Raw genomic sequence first — 22,156 nt, 5'->3', positions numbered from 1 at the left:
TTCCCATGGCTGCTCGCCCAACACTGTGAACATCTTCAGAAAAGCTCCTGTCCTCTATTATTTACAAAAAGCAGCCGTGTACCTTTTCTCTGAAGAACCTTACACCAGGAGAAATGATAAGAATATTCACAATCAAGGGACAAAATGATGAAATAAACCACAATAATAATATCTCTTGTACGAAGATCTCCCATCAATACTGTTCCTTTAGAATTATCTTCGAAAATCATCACTTGTGATTTATTATTCCACCTCCAACTCCTTTCCTGGGCACTTCATTGTAAAAATGTCTTTCAATGTTTCAGTGAGGAAGAAAGGAGATATGTACCACTCCAGCAATCAAATAAAGATTATGAAGGAGTCAGCTTGTTACACAATTACCTCTCTCTAGTGATTTTTATACTAATATTAAAAACAAGACCCTTTGAAAAAAAAAAAGAAATAAAAAGGAGCCAGGGTTAGAGGCTGTGAGAGAGCTTTTCCTGGTTTCTCTAATAAAAAAAAGCAAGCTGTTTCTATTTAATATGAGGTTTGGTAGCAATGGGCTAAGAACAACCAGAACTTACTGCCTTCTACCTAGACATACAGGAGAATCAAGTCTATTTTCAAAGAAATAAAAATTAATTTCAAAGGAAGAAATATTATATGGCTATTTCAGTTCTCAGTTCAGCAGCTCAGCACTCAACACTACAGCTGACATCATATTTATGAGTGCTTAAATGTCAGTAAATTGTATAAAAACAATATCTCTGCAATTTATGAATCTATAATTCATTTTTTCACTGTCTGCTCTATATTTCATCACTTCATCATTTTCAAGAGAGCAAACATTCCGAAGACTGAAATTATATGTAGCAAGTGCTCTATATGAGAAAAGGGTTGTTATTGTTGCATCAAATTTACTCCGTGATAATAAGTTAGTGTCTTCTACCGGTGCTACACTTGAATGCCTTAAACAAACAAAAAACCTCCACAGAAATGAAACAGAAGAGTAAAAACTCTAGAGCAGCAATTATGTTTTTAAAATCAGTTGATTTAACCAGGTCAGAAAGTCAGGTGGAAAGAGCAGTAAGAGAATTCATTATTCTATGAGACGTGTTCATCTGGACATTAACATCCCCATTGTTCTTTCTTAGCCCACTTCGAAAATTCATCTCGGTCAATGATGCATGCCAAAGAACTGAAAATAATGAAATGAGAAAAAAAAATCTGCAGTAATTGGGTTGAAATGTAATTGTGTACTACATAGTGTCCTCCCAGCCCACTTCTGTTTGCAAAAACCATGTAACAGGAGTGTCCAAGGACCACTCTTTCAGGCTGAGAGTTGAGATTTAACACCAGCTAACCCAAGTTAATGTTTTACTAGAAGAATATGGGCAAAAGCGAGCAAACTTTTTTTGCTTAAAGAATGATTTCTGGTTTATGCTCTTCCATTTTCTATCTTGACAGGAAGCTCCCAGCACATACACAGGGTGCAGTTCCCTTCCTCATTCAGTGTCTTGGTATCTCCACCCCATTTAGTGCCATTTTCTTCCCAACAGCTGTTGCTGCTTTCATATTTTTCTTTGTGTTGTCAAGACAGTAGGTATGGACTCCGTTGGGTCCCTCACCCACAGAGCTGGAGGGTGTCCTGCTTCTCTCCAAGAAGGGACTCTCAGCCTAAGCTCAACTGGCACAAAGACCCAGATGTTCAAAGTGCAAAATATTTGGAATTGCCTTGCCAGTTTGGGGTTCTCACTGATGATGTCTCTAAAGTGTCGAGAAGTATTTTGATCCAAGAGTAACTATTCTATAGAACTAATGTCAACAGGAGTATCACATCAAATCGCAGCCTCTTTTGGAGTGCTGCATACAACAGGAGAATGGGAGAGTTTGTCTGGGAGGTATTATCTCTTTAATTTTACCATCTTCTGAAGTAGAGCTGTGTAAAATTCATTTTGCTAGACAGAAAAATACATTAAAACACATGGAAAAATATAGGTAAAACACAGTATTACCAATAAACATTTCCTTTTTACTTGGAATCAAAGCCAGAAAAACATATAGATCTGAATTAATGGAGCAGTGCATGGCAGACAAATTACGAGTATTATTTCAGAGACTCAAAGTGGCAGTTTTTTTCACAATGTACTGTCAGACTGCATAGATTGAATAACAGCAGCTTTCTAGTAAAGATCATTTCAATTATTCTCATATCATTGGCAGATTCTCATCTAAAACTGTATACTCGGGGTCTAAAAATGCATTGCACTGGAAAGAAAACACATTGATTATAAAAAAAGCTCAACCAAATTCAAACGTGATGTTCGGAAAGACAATAGCTTTGCAATGCCGATAGCATTACTTGTTGTATACAGGAAACAGTTAGTGACATTTTCATGCACTGGCTTGATTTTTATCTTCTCCTTCTTCTTCTCCTTTCTCCACCCTCCCACCCCTGGTCTTGCCCCTTGGCTCGTTACACAAAGCAGCTCAACGACATGACGCAATAATGATTGTTTAGCACCCAGCATGCTTTGGGAGACTAGAGCATTGCAAAGAAAAATCACTGAGAAAAAAAGAAATTGAAAGGTCCTGGTGGGAAAATAAATAAAAAAAAGAAACAAGTGCACATAACATCAATGCCACCTCTGAGAAAAATCATCACTACACGAAGATACAGTATACATAATACAGTATAACATGCACTCTCCAATGATAAGCTAGAAGATCCAGAGTAAGTAAAGACTTCATACTTGTGCGGTTTTTTGTGCAAAATTCTGAAAGACCATGACAAAAATCACAGACTGAAAAAAGTTTTGAGATTGCCAGTCAAGCCGTGGCATTCGATAACCACTCCAATGAACGGATCGTTAGCCTGCAGCTATATTCACATTAAGTGAACAGGTTTAAAGTTTTGTGTTGCTCATCATGATAAAATATGAGGCCGTAGAGGCAGTTTGGAAGGAAATAAAGAGCATTGGTTGTGAGGGGCCAGCCACGACAGTGCTCGGCAGGAAGTGCCACACTTTGATATGCTCTGTCATCATTAGCATTTTTATTGGCTACACGAAGAAGGAGAAATTATATTAGCTTAAAAAGAGATTCTATTTGCAAAGAAACACACGCACTAGTAACTCGGCATGGCCAGGATAAATCTCTTGATTTTTTTCTCAGAGCAGTGCAAACCACAACACTTAAAAATCTATTTAAAAGAAACTAAGATTTTTCTTTGGGGGTGTGTGTGTTAAAATTAAAGGTAATTTACTCATCAGATATACTCTGAGTATGACTGAGGAGTGGTATTCAGAGCATTTTTATTTTCTCCTGAATGCCACTGAAAACAGGACCAAGAGCCGTGTTTGGATACCACACGGCGACGTTATTGTGCGCTTTCAGGTCATTAAGAAAAATAAGCTTCACAAAGACAGGTAGAGTGAGTTGGTAAAAAGTTTAAATCTGTGATTGTCATGTGTCTGATCTCGTCCAGGAGAGCATGGCTTTACCATTCGCAATCATTTGCACAAAGAAAACAAAGAAAGGGCAAATGATACAGTACTGTACCTCCATGGTCTGAGACTGGTGCATGGCTTTGATTGCATTCTGTGCCATTGCCCTTGTAGAAAATGTGACAAACGCACAGCCTGTGGGAACAAGGGGACAGGGAGCAGGAAAGACAAAAAACAACAAGACAAAAGGGTTGGACGCTTGTTAAACCAACACAGTCTACGAGAACGGCCACAAGACGACACTGTTCTCAGTAGTACATAAAAATAAACAACTTCTCTAGTTTATTTATTGACAGTGCTGACTTGCTAATCTGACCATAGATGAAAGAAAAAAAGAATTAGGTGGGGATGGGTGAGGAGAAAGGTTTTTTTCCTTTAATTTTGTTTTTCTTTTTCTTTTTCTTTTTTTTTTTTAAGCCACAGGGTTTGAAATAAGTAAGGCTTTTATGTAGAGTTTGGATTGCATAGTTCAGTCTATTCAGGCCATGCATTAACAATTACTTGCTATGGCTTTTGTGCAGGTACACTGTGGATGGTGAATAAGTGACTGGCATCACTGGCAGCTGAACTGGGAATTTAATAAAGGAGTCCATAATGTCACGTATTTCCATGATGCACCATGAACAACCATACAAATAAGGATGAGAAAAACTCCACTGTGCAGCCTGTGACTAAGTGTGAAAAGACTCAGACAAAATCCAGTAATATAGGTGGAATCTCAACATTTAAGGAAATAACATATTAAAAATAAAAATCTTTATGATTTTTGTTTCTCCGAGTCCTAGGTACAAGTATAATTCTTTGATCTACGAAAGCTACCACCAACTTGAACTATTCTGAAGCTATGTGCATGAATAACTAAAAAAGCAGTTTTCTCCCTCTTCAGCCTTTTAAATCTTAATGAAAAGCCAGTAGGCTAATGCCTGGGCTATTTTTCCACCTTTTTACTATTGTCAGTCATACCTACACTGGGCATGGTACAGGTCAACTTTTTTACTGCATGACTCACTGCCCTTTTGACTAATAAAAACATTGCCTTCTGAGATTTACATTTTATTCTTCATGCACCCTTGGGCATCTTAAAGAAAAAGACTGTGAAATTAATGCAGATTCAGGCTGATTTTGTAATAATACCATGGCACACTAAAAGCTTAGCTAAAGCAACACAGACTTATTTCACTTGTGATCTCTAATGACTTTAAAAGTGCATTGATTTTCAGCTCCCTTAGCCTTGCACAGTTTGAACTTAGGTTTCAGAGAATAATTTAGTGTTCCACTCAATTTCCTCAAAACATTATTATTATTACTACTTAAAAGATTTCCAAATGAAGCAAATCTAAGCACTGAGAGGCTAAAGCATATTGTCATTTGAGAGCTAATGCATGAAAGCTACATTCTGGCATCAAAAATACAATATTGTTGCCCCTGTGGCCAATGGGCAAAATAAACCATTTTGCAATCCAACAAGCAACAGATTGTTTGGTTTATGCAAATCAATTTGAGGCATAAAATACCTTTTCTTTTTTTGCACCGGGTGTACCTGGTAAGATTATCAAGTCAAGACTGTATTCACATTTTAATCAAACAACAGTAAGAGAAAGCAATGCCTGATCATTACCCAAAAGCACTACATCTAGTCATGAAAATAAAGTCAATGCATTTTTGCATCATGCGGTATTTTTTTTTTTTCTCTTTAATGTAAAGGCCTTTGATACAAGAGAACCTAAGCTGGCTTATGTATCTCTGATGGATAAGTGAGCATCAGAAAATCAGAAGTCAGAATTCTTTTACACAAACTGCACGGCAGTGTTGTGACTCTTTACACATTTCTCAGGTAACATAGCAGCTGATGATGTCTTACTGCTGTTCAGCCACCCTACGTGTCGCTATACTATACTTATTCAGCAACAAATTTCTGTCAAAGAAAATGATGTAACAAAACAGCTTTCTGTACGGCAATCGAGACCCAAAATGTGCAGTAGAAGGGTAAATAAACTACAGTACCTCCGCTAGATTCCATATTGCTGCTGTGCACTAAAATTAAAGAGGCCCAAATTTACCATCAGTCTCAAAGTAATCTCTCTTAAAAACATTTATGTTATTATCGTTAACAGAGGAAATAACACCAAGGGCTTTCATTTCTCGTCTTGCAAATTCAATGGGGGATGAGCACAAATAGAGATATACTGGAGGGCAGGCAAGAAACCCCATACAGAGCCTTGAATAATATTGTTTATAATGGTCAAGAAACTGCTTCATTCACTTCTTTCGCTCTCATTATCCAGGAGTGTGTACCATAGTGACAATTACTGAATGGGGGGTTAGAATGCATAAGCAGCATGTAAAATGTCAACAAAAATCAATAAGACACAGTTTATGCATTTATCACAATTTCTACCCAGCAGTACTGCTGTAAGTAACTTACTGAGAGATGTTGCAATTAGCAGGTCTCAAAAGAAATGTGAATCAGCAGAGAAATAAAGCTGTGCTCCTCTCAAGATAAAGCAGACTCTCTCTTCTCTCCCTTAAGCTTTTTCTCTTTTTAACCCCAAAGCTCAGGTGTTGGGGACTTTCAGTGCCCAGCACTGCCGCAAAACCTCCCTCCTCATTCCTCAGCCCAAATCCATTTGCGTGGATCCTGTTGCCTTTGTCGTGGAGCGAAAAGAACTTCGTAGCAGATCTCTGTAAAGTGCCATATAGCGAGCTACTGATTTAAAAGAAACTTCTTCTCCGGGCAAGGGGAATGCCTGATGAATGAGGTTACGTGGCTTGAATATGAGCATTTGGAAACAGCATTCCACAGAGAAGACAGGACTGCATTTTAATTACGGTTCGCCAGCCAGACGCTACAAGGTTAGGTCCCCTTGTTATCTCCAGTCAGCAGGCCATTTCCCACTGACGGACAGTGGCCATTTGCACAGTAAATACACAATTTTCCTCAATAACCAAAGTAAAAATTCCATAGACAACCTTATTTCTAAATTATTTGATAGCCTAGACCTGCAATCGTTACCGTCAAGCACCCCAATGAAATGCTAGCTAATTTAACCATCTTTCCAGACATTGCTACATGTATTTACGTTCAAGAGTTATTTTTTCAGCTATCAAACCTGGACACTCTCACACAAAATTTGTATATTTGTTATCATAGAATCATAGAATGTTTTGGGTTGGAAGGGACCCCTAGAGGTCATCTAGTCCAACCCCCCTGCAGGGAGCAGGGACACCGCTAACCAGATCAGGTTGCTCAGAGCCCCGTCCAACCTGGCCTTGAATGTTTCCAGGGATGGGGCCTCCACTACCTCTCTGGGAAACCTGTATTGTGTGTGTACATATATTTTGTTATGTGTGAAACATGAGATTCTATATATTTTATTGACTGTGAACCATGGGATCTTTTCCTTCATGACCAGCCTGCCACACTGGAGCTAAGCCTGTAGCATAGGATTCAGTCCACTCAGTCACTGAACTTGCATTTATAATTTAGGTATTCAGGAAAGCTGTCCTTCTGAGATGCTTATATTCTCTGCCACAGTCAATGGCAGTACCTCTATTTTCCTATATAGGGTATATAGGCACTTTCATTGGGCACCTAGAATTGAATCACAAGTTGGTGGCTAAGGATGCTGGATTTCGTTTAAGCCAGATGAGCTCTGCCTGGACCATCCCATACTCTTGCCACAGCGGTTTCTGAGGGGTTGGGAAAGCCCTTTTCAGCCCACTCTCACTCACTGTATCTCATGGATACAGGTGGTCTTTCGGAAACTTACTGCCAGCTTTAGGACCATAAATCACAATTATAAAAGGACAAGACTAATCAGATTTCATGCCTTGTGGTGCAAGGAAAGAAGAAAGATTTCCATGGCCTCTTACCTCATCCTATGAAACACTGCACTGATTGCAGTGCTGTGGGCCGAGGTCTTCCAGACCAATAGCTACCATCAAACTATTTCTGTTCTACCATACTGAGTCCCGATACTTCAATTACACCCTTTGTACTGGAGCTATGGAGCTCTCTGGGAGAGAAAAAGTGGAGAGGCAGATATTTCTATAGCTAATGTCTTGATATTAATTTTTTTTGTACCACCAGCTACCTAACCACAAAAAAAATTCCTTTTGTAAATACGGCCAACCTGCAATTATTTATCACCTCTGGTTTCAAAATGTCAGGGATCACTAACAGAAACAAAAGGGGAGGGAGAGAAGAGGTCTAAGAGTTTTAGTTGCTTCTCCAAGGCCGCCTTCTCACCCCCTGTGCCAGATAAATGACTGACTGGTGAAAGGCTGCTCAAAGCAATTTCCTCCTGCAGGCAGAATCAGAGGGAAGCACCCGGTCCTGTCGCAGAGGAGATGTTGGGGCACATTCTCACACTTGCCATCTCGGTTGAGAGAACATCTAAACTCACAGGGTTGGTCCTTACCCCCCTCCCAGCCCAAACTGAAAAAGAATTTTGAAGAGCCTGCAAAATTAGAAAAGCTTCCTTCTCTACCTCATGCCATCCCAAACCTAGGGCTCGCTGTTTGAGCAATTGAATTATTTGAAATATTTTTAAAAGCTCAGCACTGCTCCATTTCAGCTCCTGCTTCACTTGATTCTTCTCATCTTGAGCTTTCATAGACTGTTTTGAAACGTTCAGTCAGCAGTTCATGCACAGACTAACATAACATCAATACTCGCAAGCTGCAAGTGAAGTAGAACATTTTTAAGTATGGAGGCCTCAAGGTAAGGGGTCCGATTTCATACCTGCACAAGAAACCTCCTACATAAAACTACTATGGTCCAACAGAGGTTTTAAAGCCCCCAAACCCTCAATGAAGCCAAAGGGAGATGCAAAACCGTTAGACATTTTTGAATCAGGCCTAGAGTTAAAAATGGAAGTTTAAAAACCATGGCTTTAAAGTTCTAGAGATGAAAGAAAGTCAGATGTAATAATTTTTTTTTTTAAAAAAATATATATAGTGACTCTTCTGATGCAGAAGAAGGCTCAAGAGATTTTCAAAGCCATCCGAGCAATCGCAGTACTACGTATGGTGGCTGCGCAGCTGGTGGTGTAATGGTTGCACTACAGTTTCCTAGTTCACCATAAACAAGGTTTTTCTTCACTTTCCGTGAAGAAACAATAGTGAAAAGCTGCCAAAATACTTCTGTAAGAAGTGTTTGGGATCCGCTGAGATGAAAGCCTCTATTTAAAGAAAAGATAAGGCTTGAAGAAAAAGCTATGGAAATTGAAGCATGATAAAAATAAGCTCTAGTTGTGTTAAAATATTTCTAGCTGAGATTGCAAAGTAGACTTTCCCTTTTCTACACTGTGCTAATATAGCATGGTCTGAAGGAAGGACCAGCCTGGGAAACAGCCTTCTAATGAAGACATCACACAAAAATCTTAGTGGTTAAAATACATTTCAGCTACAAATTAAGACATCAGATTGCTTACTGTACAGACATTTGGTCATTAGGTATTGCTTAAGACACACAACAGGTCTGAGACCAAGTGCAACAACTCAGTAAAGCATTTTGAGAAAGTCACAGTGAAGCTCTTTAGGTCATGCCTATCAGGCACATAAAGGCAAAATCCCGCAAACATGCCTCATCTCTTTGGCTTTACTCGCTTCTCTTGACTATCAACCAGATGATAAATTCTAGATTTTAAATTTCCTGAAGTTCATGGTTCCCTCGAAGCATTTCTAGCTGGACAGTCAATTAACCACCCCGCAAAGTATAGACTTCAGTAACTGGAATTGACACAAAACCAGAATCTAACGGGTACCAAAGACCACATTCTCTAACAGTGCCTCAATGACCCTCTTGATCGAATAAAAACTCTTGTAAATTGTTTAATTTCAGACTTCCCTCTGGGGAGGGATTGCTGCGAAGATGCAGTAATGAAGATCTGAGATGTAGAGTTACTGGCTAAAGGCCAGCAGAAACACTGGTCACTTGAACATGTTCATTCCTTCCCAGCTTTGAAAGTTTCACCAGGGGAAAAAAGACAATTAAATGTGCCATAATGATTGGGAAAAATTAAAATGTTACCATATTACATCAAAAGAAATAAGGCGTGGGAGCAAATAAACCCACAGCACTTCCACCATGCTTGCTTCCCATCACTGATACGCAAGTCAGAAGGTGGCTCCTAATCCAGGCCGTTCCCGTGCTGGCACTTCACGTTACTTTAGCTCATGAAGGAGCAGTAAATATCCAGAAGGAAAAACAAATAGGCATAAAACCTCCTCACCTACCCTTCACTGCAATTAATTGAGATGCAAATACTAATTTTCTTTTACTAAACCATCAAGAAAATCCCTGAATCTGGAAGTTATGAGTGGATTTTCATGACATTAAATTGCCTGGCCATGGTATAACTCTCCATGCCATTTCTAACCTGCTCTGAAAGCAAAGAAGAGGAAAAAAAAATCCCTGTAATCAGTGTCTGCAGGAATGTTCACTTGTCCCATGAGCCTGGCGATGTTTTTTTAAAAAATCGTACAATTAGGAGCCTAGACGATGTAGGAATATGCATTTGGAGCTTTTCCACAATTTTCCTGGTATATCCAACTGACTGAACATGTTATTAGCAGGTTTTTTCAGTGCATGCTATTAACCCAGTTGACTTCTTTCTGGTATCTGTTATATAAATCTGCACTTAGCAATACAGCAGAATAATTTGCTGTGTGGTGCTCCTGTGATAAGGATAAGAGGATTTTTTTTTATCATCATTATGGACGGTAATAATTCCTACACTGGTACAGAGATATTGATCCACTGATCTAAAAAAAGCATTTTAGAAAGGTAGAGGAGCACCGCTATCCTTATTTTAAGGAATGGGCTAACGGAGAGATGATGAGAGACCAACTCACCTACAGTCAATACAGAGCGTCAGTGGCACTGCTACAAATCAAACTTGGGTTTTTCTGGCTATTTTTGCACACTCCAGCTATCATTGCACGGCTGTCTGTGTTGGCATCTGCGGTCATGTAGACGTTACACAGTGCTAGGAGTCAGGAGGTCTGAAAGTATCCTTAAGCCGTTTACAATAAGTGATTTAAAATCTTAATCATCTGAGGCAGTTCACTTCTGCTTTTTCATGATAATGAAGCTTAGCACATGATATCACAATCATGAATTTTTGTAAAGCGTATTTAGCTCTTCAGAAAAAGTGCTGGATTAAACAACCCTGCAGGCTGAATCCTTCTCTTTGAATAATGAATATCGTAGAGGCGGTGGCAAGCTTCTTTAGATAGTCCCATGAACCCTGCTAAAGCGAAGGCCAGCCTCCATGTCTGTTGAGTCCCTGGTTTCTTTATCTCCACAGCCAACAGGGTATTTTTATTTTTTAATACTTTTCACAGCTAGGAATTACTCTCTGCCAGCCAACTAATATCGCAGGGACTATCTCAGAGCCTTTGGAAGGCAATGCCTTTTGGTTGCTGCCTATTCCTTGTAGCTGGATGGAATATAACAAGTTACAGATGTAAACCACGATTATTTCTTAGGTGCAGGAGTGAACATCAGTGGGGAAAAAAAGGTCTCAAGGAAAAAAAATAAATCTCAGATTCTTTAAAATATACTGCTCCACCACTGGAGCTTTGTACCATAATTTTAGTCTTGTTTTACAGATGAGTTTCAAACAGCTGACAAGAGGAATTTGGAGTAGAAACGCTGATGGTCCATTATCAGTAGTGACAGCTATGGGTGCAACTTTATTAAAGTCCTGTCAACTCTTGGCGAGAAACTACAATAGAAACAACCAGTTCAATCTCTCTCCCTCTCTCTCTTTATCTTAGCACTTATATCACACTCATCACAAAGTGTTACATTTCCCCTTGATGCCACAGGATAGGATTTCTCCTTGCTACCGGAGCCATGTGGCACGCAACAACCCTACAGGCTGCCTATGGCTTGACAGCAGATGGTTACCGTACTAGTGGTGAGGTTGCTGCTGTAGTCTAGACTTGGCCTAAAAGTCAACTGAAAGCTTTTTACTCTTTACTAAGAAAAAATAAAGAGCACAAATCAAAACTGTTCTCCTGAGCAGTGTAATCTGGAGCTGTTCCGTGCAACTGTCTGCTGGCAATAAAGATTATTTGCCTGAACCCTTTAACAAAGCTTGAGAGTTGGCGTAAATACCAATGAATATACTTTTCGAGCTCTTTTCATCTGAGATACCACGGAGTGCGCTTGCTATGCAATTGAAAAGAGATGCCAAACAGAGTTTATTGGAGCATATTTCCATCTCACTGCTGTGAGCCTTGCAAGTTCCTGAAGGCTCTGGCATGGCAGGGACAGCGTTTTCCTAAGACAGTGACTATTTTTCATTCATGCCTCTGCGTCTGGGAGGGAAGCACATCCGGACGGGTGATGGGGAAAACAAATACTGCTTGTGCAAAGGGAATTAACAGCTTGGAAACGGTAACATGAATTAAAACTCGTTAAGTATTGGAACTTGTTACAAAGATTTAACTGCGTAAATTCTCCCTCTTGCTTTAGTGAACCAGCTTTTCACCCTGTGCTCTTTCAGCAAAGCTCCCTCCACTGCAAATCTCTCTTAGCACTTTTCATTTCAACTGCAATACCAACCGTTTTCCCAGCACTTTGCCTTCTCTCATGGAGCGGTGGTTTTGTGAAGCTGATAAACATCTGCCTGAAAACTTGGTTGGCATGGCTGAACTCATTTTCAAGTGTGAACATGGGTGTATAGAAAGCAATTCAAGTTTAACACGGCATGATGCATGAGGTCATGATAGAATATCAGTCGTGATTGTGACCGAAATAAACCCGAGTGGCAGAGAGGATACAGCTCTGCTATGACTACTGGTGTGTGACCTACCTGGACTGAGATCTTCAGCCTCCAGCAGGAGAGAGCGAGCAGCACATTAACTCTATGGCTCTGCTGGCTGCCAGACAACACTGCCCTGCCTGATATGCTGGTGAGGTGGCTTAAAAATCTCAGTTTGTGATTATTGTGAGATTGCTATTTACAGCAGAACAAAACTACCCCACCAACCTTACTTACCCTGTCGGATTTCATAATTAGCTTTTCTATGCTCGTACCATGACCAATGTCTGTTGAATAAAAGCAAGTACACAGTGGGATTTCTGTGGTTCCCAGGAAAGATCCATTTCTGTGTTGGGTGATGCTGAGAAGTCAAATAAATCATTTTGGGGCTCAAAACATCTGATGCCCAGATCTTCTTATTTCAGCAGTTACTTAGCTCCTTTCCCACTTGTGTCTTCCATTACCCCTTCCCTGTGCTACTTAGAAAATGAAATCAGTGAAAATCAGAAATATTTGTTTTGCCTCAATGTTGGGTCTACAAAGATAATGACAGCACTCGACTTCATCTGTTGACATCCATTACCAAGCTGCAGGAATCAACTTCAGACCCTTCCCCTAGTCTTCTCCAAGGCAAACCCCATGACCCTGAGGCTCTCCTTGCCTGAATTGTCTGCTGCACCCCAGCCCCAAAAGTTTTGGGATCGCAAACTAAGCATGCATAAATGAAAGCGCATAATTTTCTTGTGGCTCCCTATTTATTGTCAGAGTGTCTTTTCAACAAGTCCTTATTATTCAGAAGTAGTATAGTAAGTGCTTTCAAGCAGCGCCATGAAATATAGGAATACCTGCAACTTCCCCTGCTGAAATTTATAGGCATTTTAAAGAAGCTGGGCTGCACACAAACCAAAAACCCCCATGCACAAACTGTTGCACAAAATACTGTGGATCCTACAGCCTACTGGAAACAAGTAGATTCAAAAGTAAAGAAAAATATCTATACCTATACCTATATGCAAAATGGGTACTATTATTTTTTCTGTGCCTTTTGAAAATGTAATAAAATGCATAAACTGTGCTTTCTATGTATTTTTTTTTCTGCAGAGACAGAAGTGATGTTTTCACAGCTCCACACTTAAAATTACTTTACTCCCTGTGCCGTTAAATCACCATGGGTAGTACCACAGCATCCTTCCCCACTGACAGACGGGACGATCACTATTTTCTTTTCCACTCAGCATCCCCTAACACTGACTTTTTGAGAAGGTTCACGCTCCAAGAATAATTTCAGGTCCATATACCATGGAGTTAATATGCAGCCTGGGTCATCAATATACATTTATTTTTCTTTTCAATATGTTTTCAGAGGGCCTTTCCCCAAAAGGCTCTTTTGCACTCAAAAGGGATCACTGGCTATTGAAGTCTGTGCTGCGCTTCATTTCCGAAGTTCGGGTCAGCCGCTTGACTGCTCTTGGTGGTGCTGCTTAACACCTCTGCCCTGATTTTTGGGTTGTGATAGAGGCACAAGCTTTAAAAGCTCTTTTTATAGAGTTTTGTCCAGGCAAAGCTCTCAAGTTCAAGTTAACCTCTTTGTTTCTGAGTTACAGCAGACCTATGTTTTGCATATAGTTATAGAAAACCCAGGAATGGAGGAGACAGTGCTACAGTGGGCCAGTTCCCATGACCCTATATGCCTTCAAGCAGTCATTTACAGTAGTTGTGGGGTTTTGTTTTTTTTTTTGGCCTTATGCTACAAAGCAAGAAATGGGGTCAGGGAAGGATCTTTGATTTTGTGAGAGCAGAAAACTGAGGGTGTTTTCTCAGGGTGCAAAGGAACCTTTCCAGCTGACAAACAGGGTGATAACACAAGTTAATATGTTGGCACCGAGACCTTTCTGACACTGGAAATAAAAGGTGATAATTTCAGTCACTGTGAAAAGTTCATGTGGATACCTTCATCACGTGGGACATATTACAGCGTAACCTCTAGCTGCAGACAGCGGCTATGCCTACCCTGGCTGTGACATATAGCTCCCAATTAGCACTTAAGGAAAGAGACTTTACAGACTGCACACTCACCTCTGCTCAGCCCATCCGGTCCCCGAAGGATTCTGCATTCTTCTATCTGGCCGAACGGAGAAAACATCACCCTGATATCATTCTCATTACACTTCTTCGAAACCATTCCTATGAACAATTTTCTGTCTTCCACAGCTAGAAGATAAAAATAATGAATGAGCAAAGGCCATTTCATCTTTTTCCTGTGATCAATGCTTCATTACCACATCAAACCAAGCTCCAGTCATGTGAGTCTGGCTCTGTAACTGAAGACAAGTCCTAAGGCAAACACTTTATACTTACAACCTCCCTTCCCCCCTTCCTCCCCCACCTCAAATCTCTCATTTTTCTTTCTCCTTTTTCTAGTGGTGCTTGCTGTTTATATAACATATTAATTGGCTGCCTTAGTCATTCTGCATATGCCTCCCCATCTCGGCTTCTAAGAGAAAAGCATCCTCTGTTAGACTTTTAAAGATATCTTTGCATAGATTTTAATTCAGATAAAATCCCTCACCTCTCTCATGTATGAAAGAAATCATGACAGGGGTGAGGGTGAAGAAGGGATTGTGCACATAATGATATGAGCTAATGAAAAATATTCCTGAGAAATGTTTTGAGAGAGAGGCTCCTATCTGAGCTTTCCATTTCAACCAACTTAATGCATGGCACTCAAAAGGCAGATGTGTAACGACTGCTCTGGAAAAAGAATGCATTAAATTTTCCTGGTTTTTTTTTCAGACTGACACAGCCCTCTCCCCTCCAAGAGGACACAAAGCATATTCTAGGGCATCACTTTAACAAGGCGGCTGCATAATGCTTTCCCAGAGCCAAACCCTTTGATTCGTAATGATGCTGAGTTTGCAAAAAAAACGTGAAAAAGGTGAGTTACCTGAATTATTGGCAGAATATTTCCTGCCTGCCTTGTCATCAGAACCAGCAGAAGCTAGACCGCTGCAGCAGGACACATGCAGTCCTGTTAATCAAACTCAAACTGACAAGACTAAAGCTGTGGACTCTTGTCAAAAATGAAATAGGTCATCAAAACTTAATTCACACTGGAAGGACTTAAAAATGTGAACGTACCCTCCCATCTATACTAAAACCAAACCCTAAGTGCTTATTATACAGTATATACACCAGAGCTTTCTTCTTCTCTTGAAATGGCATGTAAATCCAATTCACTGTTAATGAGCAGACTGTCAGGGTTTGCAGGGAAGCAAAGAGAGAAGGAAAGCTTTACTCCAGAGAGTCTGCAGTGCACTTCCTTATTTCTATTATTGTGCAAATTATTTTTGTAACAAAGTATTTTCATTTCTGGGCTTACCAAAAAAAAAAATAAAAATCTTCCCTTGCTCTCCAACTCTCTCTCCTGTATTACTATGAGTTTGTCAAATGGAATAAATTGTAGCTGAGGAAGAAGAAACTGCATCTATTTTCATAGGCTTGTATTTATTTTATACTTCAACACTTTAAGTGCATTTAATAATTTCAACAATATAAAGAAGAGGTTCATGTTTATTGATCGTGAGAGGTGTTTGAAGTAATTTTTTCCTTAGAATCACTGAGTTTAAAAAGTATTTGTAGCTTTTATACAAGCAAGCACCAAGACTGTGCATTTTTCAGAATCCAAAACAGAGACCAGCCCCTACAATCCCAGCTTCTCACTCTCCAAGCTTGCAAGAAAATTGGCGTGAATTTAACACCCAGAAGTTTTTCTCAGCAGAGATTCCTCAAGACTCAATATTTTCATTCACACTTTATATTGAGGTTGCACATGCAGGTTAACCCTCCAGAAAGGGTTAACAAATGATGAATGCATGGGATGAGCCAGTTATATAGAGATCAGGAGCTGTATACGAGGGATTGCAAATAAGATCTGCATGTTGGGATTTTTTTGTATATATGTATATATATATTTATGTCTTGCAATGAAACTTTACATCTGATTTCTAATATATAATTGGCCTTAGTGGTGCTACTAATTATTTTAAGGATGGTAAAACTGAATTGCCTGCTCACAGCCACAAGCAGAGTCTGGGTAATCACTTTTGCTGGTAAAAGAATGCTGGTAACTTGGCTGTGTACAATTCCTATATTGCCTTGAGTAACCTCCTTGAGGAAGGGCCCTGGCCAACATGTCCCCTCGACAGCGGCCACGCACTATGGCCAGGGTGCAGGAAAGGGTATGAGGCACTGGAACCAGCTGGGCTGCCAGGTGTGGACTTCTCCATAACACAAACTGAGGTCAGGCTGGAAGAAGCCTTGGTGCCAAGAACGGGTCCAAGCATTGCCTTCTGCTCTGTGTTATAAACCTCTGAACTTCTGCCTGTGTGACAGCTAGTACCAGCCAATTTAAATTTGGGTTGATTTTAGGCTTGAAATACAGTGTGCAGGTCTACCCTAAGGGTGACTAGGTCCCAACCCTCTCTTAAAAATAGCTGCTGGCTGAGTTGGACAAATGCCTGCCACGCCATCCCAATGGAGGTCCCTCAGGTCCTGCGTAGGTGCAAGGACAAAGACTCCAACCAAAGAGATTCACATGGAGATTCAAAGGAAATGAGATGCAAACAGGAAGGCTTTGTTTTAATTTTCCAAAGAGTAGCAGACGACAAACTCCCCACCGGCCTTCTTCAGTTTCTCTAGTAAACCTATAAATATGCCATTTAACTAACATGATTTGCAGGTTTTCAGCTTGAGGGTGATTTTATAGTAAATTAAACATCCAGCTCCTGTGTACTGTACATCTTAAAAATGCAGATTTCACGAAGAATGCTCAGAGTACAGAAAACATATTGATATGATGACGTGCTCTGCATTCAGTGCTATTAGTCAGCGCTGATCAGTGTTGAAGCTTAAGAAAATTGCTATTCTTTTTTTTGGCTAGGGGCCCAGCATAAAAAAAAAAAAACATTTAAAGGCACAATTGTCAGGATCAAAATGACACGTTTTCACCCCATCTGATAGAACATCTGATATTATTAGGCTGAAAGAGTTTTTAACGATGTATTCTCACACAGAGAAAGGAATGCTTTTTCACCTCTGTAAAACTGGCCGTCTGGATTTGTTTCTGCATTTTTGGTCAGCCAGTTCTCTCCTTTCTTTCTCAAATGAATTCTTATCTGCCACGCAGGCATGATTTGAGAATCAAATAGACAGCGGACTGCAAGAAGTATGGGTCAAATGTATTTAGAGGTTACCAAATTTCCCTTTTGATCAGCCAAGCCTGCTGATCTGCCTGTGCGTGTGGGGTTGCTCCCATAGACTGTAAAAGGAAGAGCCCAACATTAAACACACGCGACCCAACAGAGCATTGAGATCGGGAAAGGTGCTACTTTCTGCTTGTTGAAGAACGGATGGCAGTCTAAAGCCATCTCGCCTAGCTTTAGACATCTACAGTTTAGGTGCCCAGTTTTAGTCTCAGCTAAAATATTATCAGTTGGCTGTTGTCAATGCCAAGAGATCAGCTCCTCCAAAGAGTGGTGGATCTCACCTCTCCCAGCAAGATGGGACGGCTTGTTTCATGGGAGGCTCTCCCCCCTACTGACAGTAGATAGGGCTGTTACTTTCCAGCCAACTCCCAAAACTGGGTCATCATGGTAACATGTAGATACCCTGAGCTCCAGCTGCAGGGACAGGAGGAATAGGTGAGCTCTGAGGGACTGGACGAAGCTTGGGAGCTGCAAGTGCTTTGGGTGAGCACAAGGGTCAGCACCTGCGTGCACCCATCTCATAAGCACGTCACTGCTGCTTGGTAGTTCTCTCTCCCACACTAGGGGTAGGGTTCAATAATTCAAAATCCTGAAAATTAATAAAAATTTTTTAGAGAGCTTTTGATATCACTATTTCTGAACCTTGCTCATAGGCCCAGTTGTACTTTCTGGCTGTTTTGCACCACGCTGGGGGAATGAAGCAGATTCTGTAAGCAGCTAGTAGGATACGGTGGCTGAGTACCCCTTGCTGATGGAGCAGAAGCCAGAAGGCCACAGTGAACAAGGCCTGGAGTTTTAGTTACACGAAGGAAGGTGTGAAACTGCACAGTATCTTGATTAACTTGTTACGGGGTTCACCTCTAATCCATCCAAACATAGAAGAAACACAGGTGAGCTGTGCTGCCAGGGCAGTTAGTGCAACACACCCAGTGCTAAGCATGCTGGATTTGGGGTGGGAATCTTTTGCCCAAATGCAGGAACCTTGTGCGATGAGGTGTTTTAAAACGAGATGAGTTGTTCTCGTAACTCCATCAAGACTAGCTCTGCAATCACTGGCATGGGTGCCTAGGTGTCGTGTTTGAAACCAGAGGGCTACGTTAGCCATCAAAAGTTATCTGAGAACAAGTCTGCCTCTGCAGGGAGGTTGCTTTTTTCAAACCGAGCCTCCTGCCTTCTGACAGCCCTACATCCAACTTGCAGAATAACATCCTGAAGGGTCTAATTTTTTAGCTTTACTCAATTTGCTTCAGTAATGAGCATTTCTTGCAGGATGTATTAGATTGCTTGTGCTAACCCAGGAGAATAAAGGAGTAGAGATTATTTTCTGTATGCTACAAAAGAATTAAACCCTGTAATAATCATGGGAAATCTCCCCAAAGATTCAACAAACTTTCCTTTTCTCTGTTCTAAACCCCCAAAATTCTGTCCTGAAAAATCACAGTTATATCCCTTTATTATACATTTTTGAAGAGTCCAGTCAGTTAAAGAGTGCATTTTTCATCCAGAAGTTGCCTTCTCTTTTGAGGAAATCAAGAAATAATTAATTATGTACAATTTATTTTTTTTTTTTTCCATCCAGAAGGGAAGGGGGGAAAACAGACTTTTTATTCCTATTTGTAAGCCTGTGAAAAACCCTTGCATACAATCTGTCAAAGTCACACCTGGATCTGGAGCTGCCTGCATTAATTATCAACTTTTCTATGTGTTAGTGCTAACATATGGCATCTAATTACTGCCTCCAAATCGGCAAAGTTGTGCCACTCAGAATTTCAAAATTATTTCTTCAAGTTTTCACTAACAAAATAAATAAAAATAAATTATATGATCACTCAGCTACCCCTTCCCCCCCTTTAAAAAAAGAAAAAAAAAGAAGATAATTTTGTCATTTTCCCCAAAGTGGTGATGCTTTAATCCATTTAAGAGCACACTCTCCTCAGGATATGTGCCCGAAAGTATTGACTGCATTCAAATCCTGATCCAAGAAACATTTAAGTATTTGATAAATTGTAGCATGTTAATGGCCACAGACAAGTTAAGAGTCAAGCATGGCTTTATGGGCTTTTTGGCATTAGAGTGCAGGAACCCCCTTTGTTTGAAAAAGGGAAAATATCCTTAAGTGGACAAATACTGTGAGTGATTAACCATTGAGATGAATCCAGCAATGGTAGAGCCTTCAAAGTCTTCAAACCATGCTTTTCTGGCAGGTAATCCTTAACCAGAACTTTGTAGATAGGTTAAAATAACCACCTAGCAATATAAAGGTGGTCAGACTAGACCTAATGGGGATCAGAACAGGACACACTACAAAATTCATCCTCTGAAAATTTTTCCAGGATGTTACATTTCCAACAATAAAAGTCTTTTCAGAACCCTCCCAGGTAGATAAGTTAATTAGATCTAAAGGCAAGTCTTTCCCCATCAACTCTAGCTGCTAAAAGCTTGGTGGAAGAAATTAAGCTTTGTTTCATGTGCACGAGCAGAGAGATGACTTGTATACGTGAGCTGTTGTATGCAGGGAAGGAAGGGAGATGATTGCATAGATCTATCAGCCACCCAGTTCCTACCCAGAAGAAAACAGATCTTCAGGTTGCTAACAAAGTCCTAATCCTGCGTGCCCAGGCATGCAGACGGGTGCAGGACCTCTTCCATACCCATCTCCCAGTTTCCACAAAGCAAGCTTGGCCTTTTGTGCTAAGGGACGGGTTCCTGAAGTGATGCCTACATCTAAAGACAGGAACAGTGATGGGGAAGGAGAAGCATTTCATCCTGGTACTCCTAGGCTTGGATGCTCATTCAAACCCGTTTGCAAGGGACTCATGATGGGGAGGGGACATCATCTTATCACACAGCAAATACTGTTCTTTGAAAACCTCTATAAGATGAATGAGGGGAGCTCTCCTTCTTCCCTGTGGAACTTGAAGAGGTCTTAAGCCTTCACAAATGTGACCAAGCTCAGAAGAATTGTAACGACTGTTCAACCTCTCCTGCATATCTTTCCACAAGCTAGCTGGAAATTTTGACCAAAAGAATTTCTTTAACCTCTTTGAAACTTGCAAACCACAACTTTAACTATAAAATGTAGTGAGAACCTCCCACTACTCAGAAATCAAAGGCTTTCAAGCATTCCTCAAAAGCTCCAACACCACAAATCATGAAAACCAAGATGCGTTGGCATGCTTTCTTTCTTTTCCCCTTTGAACTTACCAATCTGGTTGAAAAGTTACACTTTACAATTTGCAGTTGGCACAGATAATATACATCCTCAGATGGATAGCCTGAGGCATATGGGAAACATGTGCCAAACAGGCCTCCGCATCCCCAATGCTGCTGTTCTTTCTCTTTTTGGCTCTCCAAGCTGCTTGCAAACTCTCACCTCCTCCATGGATGCCACGCCTACACCCCATCTTTCCAGGGAGCTGTACCATTGTTCTCATCACCATGGTATTAGTTCGCCTTCTGTTTCCCCAGTCATTAGAAAAGAAGAGTTCACCACCCCCAGAACATGCCTACCAGAAGTATCTACACTCTTCAGAAGTACAAATTTTAAAAGGTATTTAACTTGACAACTGCAACCTTTGATCTGTCAATGTTTTTTCCCCAAAATACAAAGACAGGCAAGGAAAAAAAAGCAAAAAAAAGGCCAGTCCCTCATAATTTTCATGATAGGGATAGGTGCAAGAGAATACTCTGAAGATTAAGAGTAGTCTTACAGTGCAGACAGAAGTAGCATGCAGATAATCCCGATCTAGCAGCAGCAGTGAGGAGCTAATCTACCCTGCCTTCCAAGCAGGTGTTATTTGCAGAGCAAGACAGAATTTGCACAAATCCCCATAGCACTTTGCCAAAATGTTCAATCTCCTTTACGAAGAAAAACTTCAATCAATGAACAAGTAACTCATTGGGAGTCTCTTTGGGCCCATTGCCTCTTATTTGGAACGGGCTGCCCAGGGAAGTGGTCGAGTCCCCATCCTTGGAGGTATTTAAAAGCCAGGCAGACGAGGTGCTTAGGGACAGGGTTTAGTGGTGGGATGGCAGGGTTAGGTTAATGGTTGGACTTGATGATCTTGGCCTCTCTTCTGAGCATTCAAAGAGAGCAGCAAATCACAGCTAAAACTCACCCCGAGAGAGAGAACACCACTCTCACAAATGGGTGATGGCTCAAATTTCCTGTCCTTGTGGCCAGTTTTGTTTTGAAAGTTGTCATAATAGGAAAGCTAGCGTAATGTGAAGTTTTAATTTCCTTCCAAACTTTATAATCCTTAGAGAAGCCTGAAAATGGGATGCACTACAATTAGCAAAAAAGAAGCCTTAAAAAAGCCTTGCGGAGAGATTTAGAGCCCAATCATAATTTACATTTGCAGGTATGTAGATCTCTAAGTGCACGGCTTCTGCCCTGATTACTAATTAATGAGGTGCAAAGATGCCTGTTGGAGGAACCAGCTCTGATTATCTGGGCCTTATGGGAAAATGAAGCTCTTGCAATCTAAGAAGGCAGATGATATCTTTAACATATATTTTAGAAAATTACAGGAACAAATCAAGGGGCAAAATATACACATGTATATATTTTTAAAGAATCACACACAGCCAGGCTGCGTTACCATCCGATTATCTTATTTCCTTGGGT

General features: G+C 40.5%; 1 protein-coding gene across 4 annotated transcripts in view; it reads right to left on the bottom strand.

The window, feature by feature from the left end:
* The window catches only part of CELF2 (CUGBP Elav-like family member 2), a 206,624-nt gene that overhangs the window by 53,448 nt on the left and 131,020 nt on the right, over positions 1-22,156 (bottom strand). For all 4 annotated transcript variants that reach the window (XM_035889161.1, XM_035889160.1, XM_035889164.1 and 1 more), the window contains exons 5-6: positions 14,342-14,476; positions 3,544-3,623 (exon numbers count right to left, since the gene is read on the bottom strand). In XM_035889161.1, the coding sequence (XP_035745054.1) occupies positions 3,544-3,623; positions 14,342-14,476 (215 nt within the window). The remainder of the gene's footprint in view (positions 1-3,543; positions 3,624-14,341; positions 14,477-22,156) is intronic.

Source organism: Egretta garzetta, unplaced genomic scaffold (genome assembly GCF_000687185.1).
Source record: "Egretta garzetta isolate BGI_Z169 unplaced genomic scaffold, ASM68718v1 scaffold291, whole genome shotgun sequence".
Lineage (NCBI taxonomy): Eukaryota > Metazoa > Chordata > Aves > Pelecaniformes > Ardeidae > Egretta > Egretta garzetta.
The sequence above is the reverse complement of the archived record's forward strand: the minus strand, read 5'-3'. Positions and strand labels throughout refer to the sequence as shown.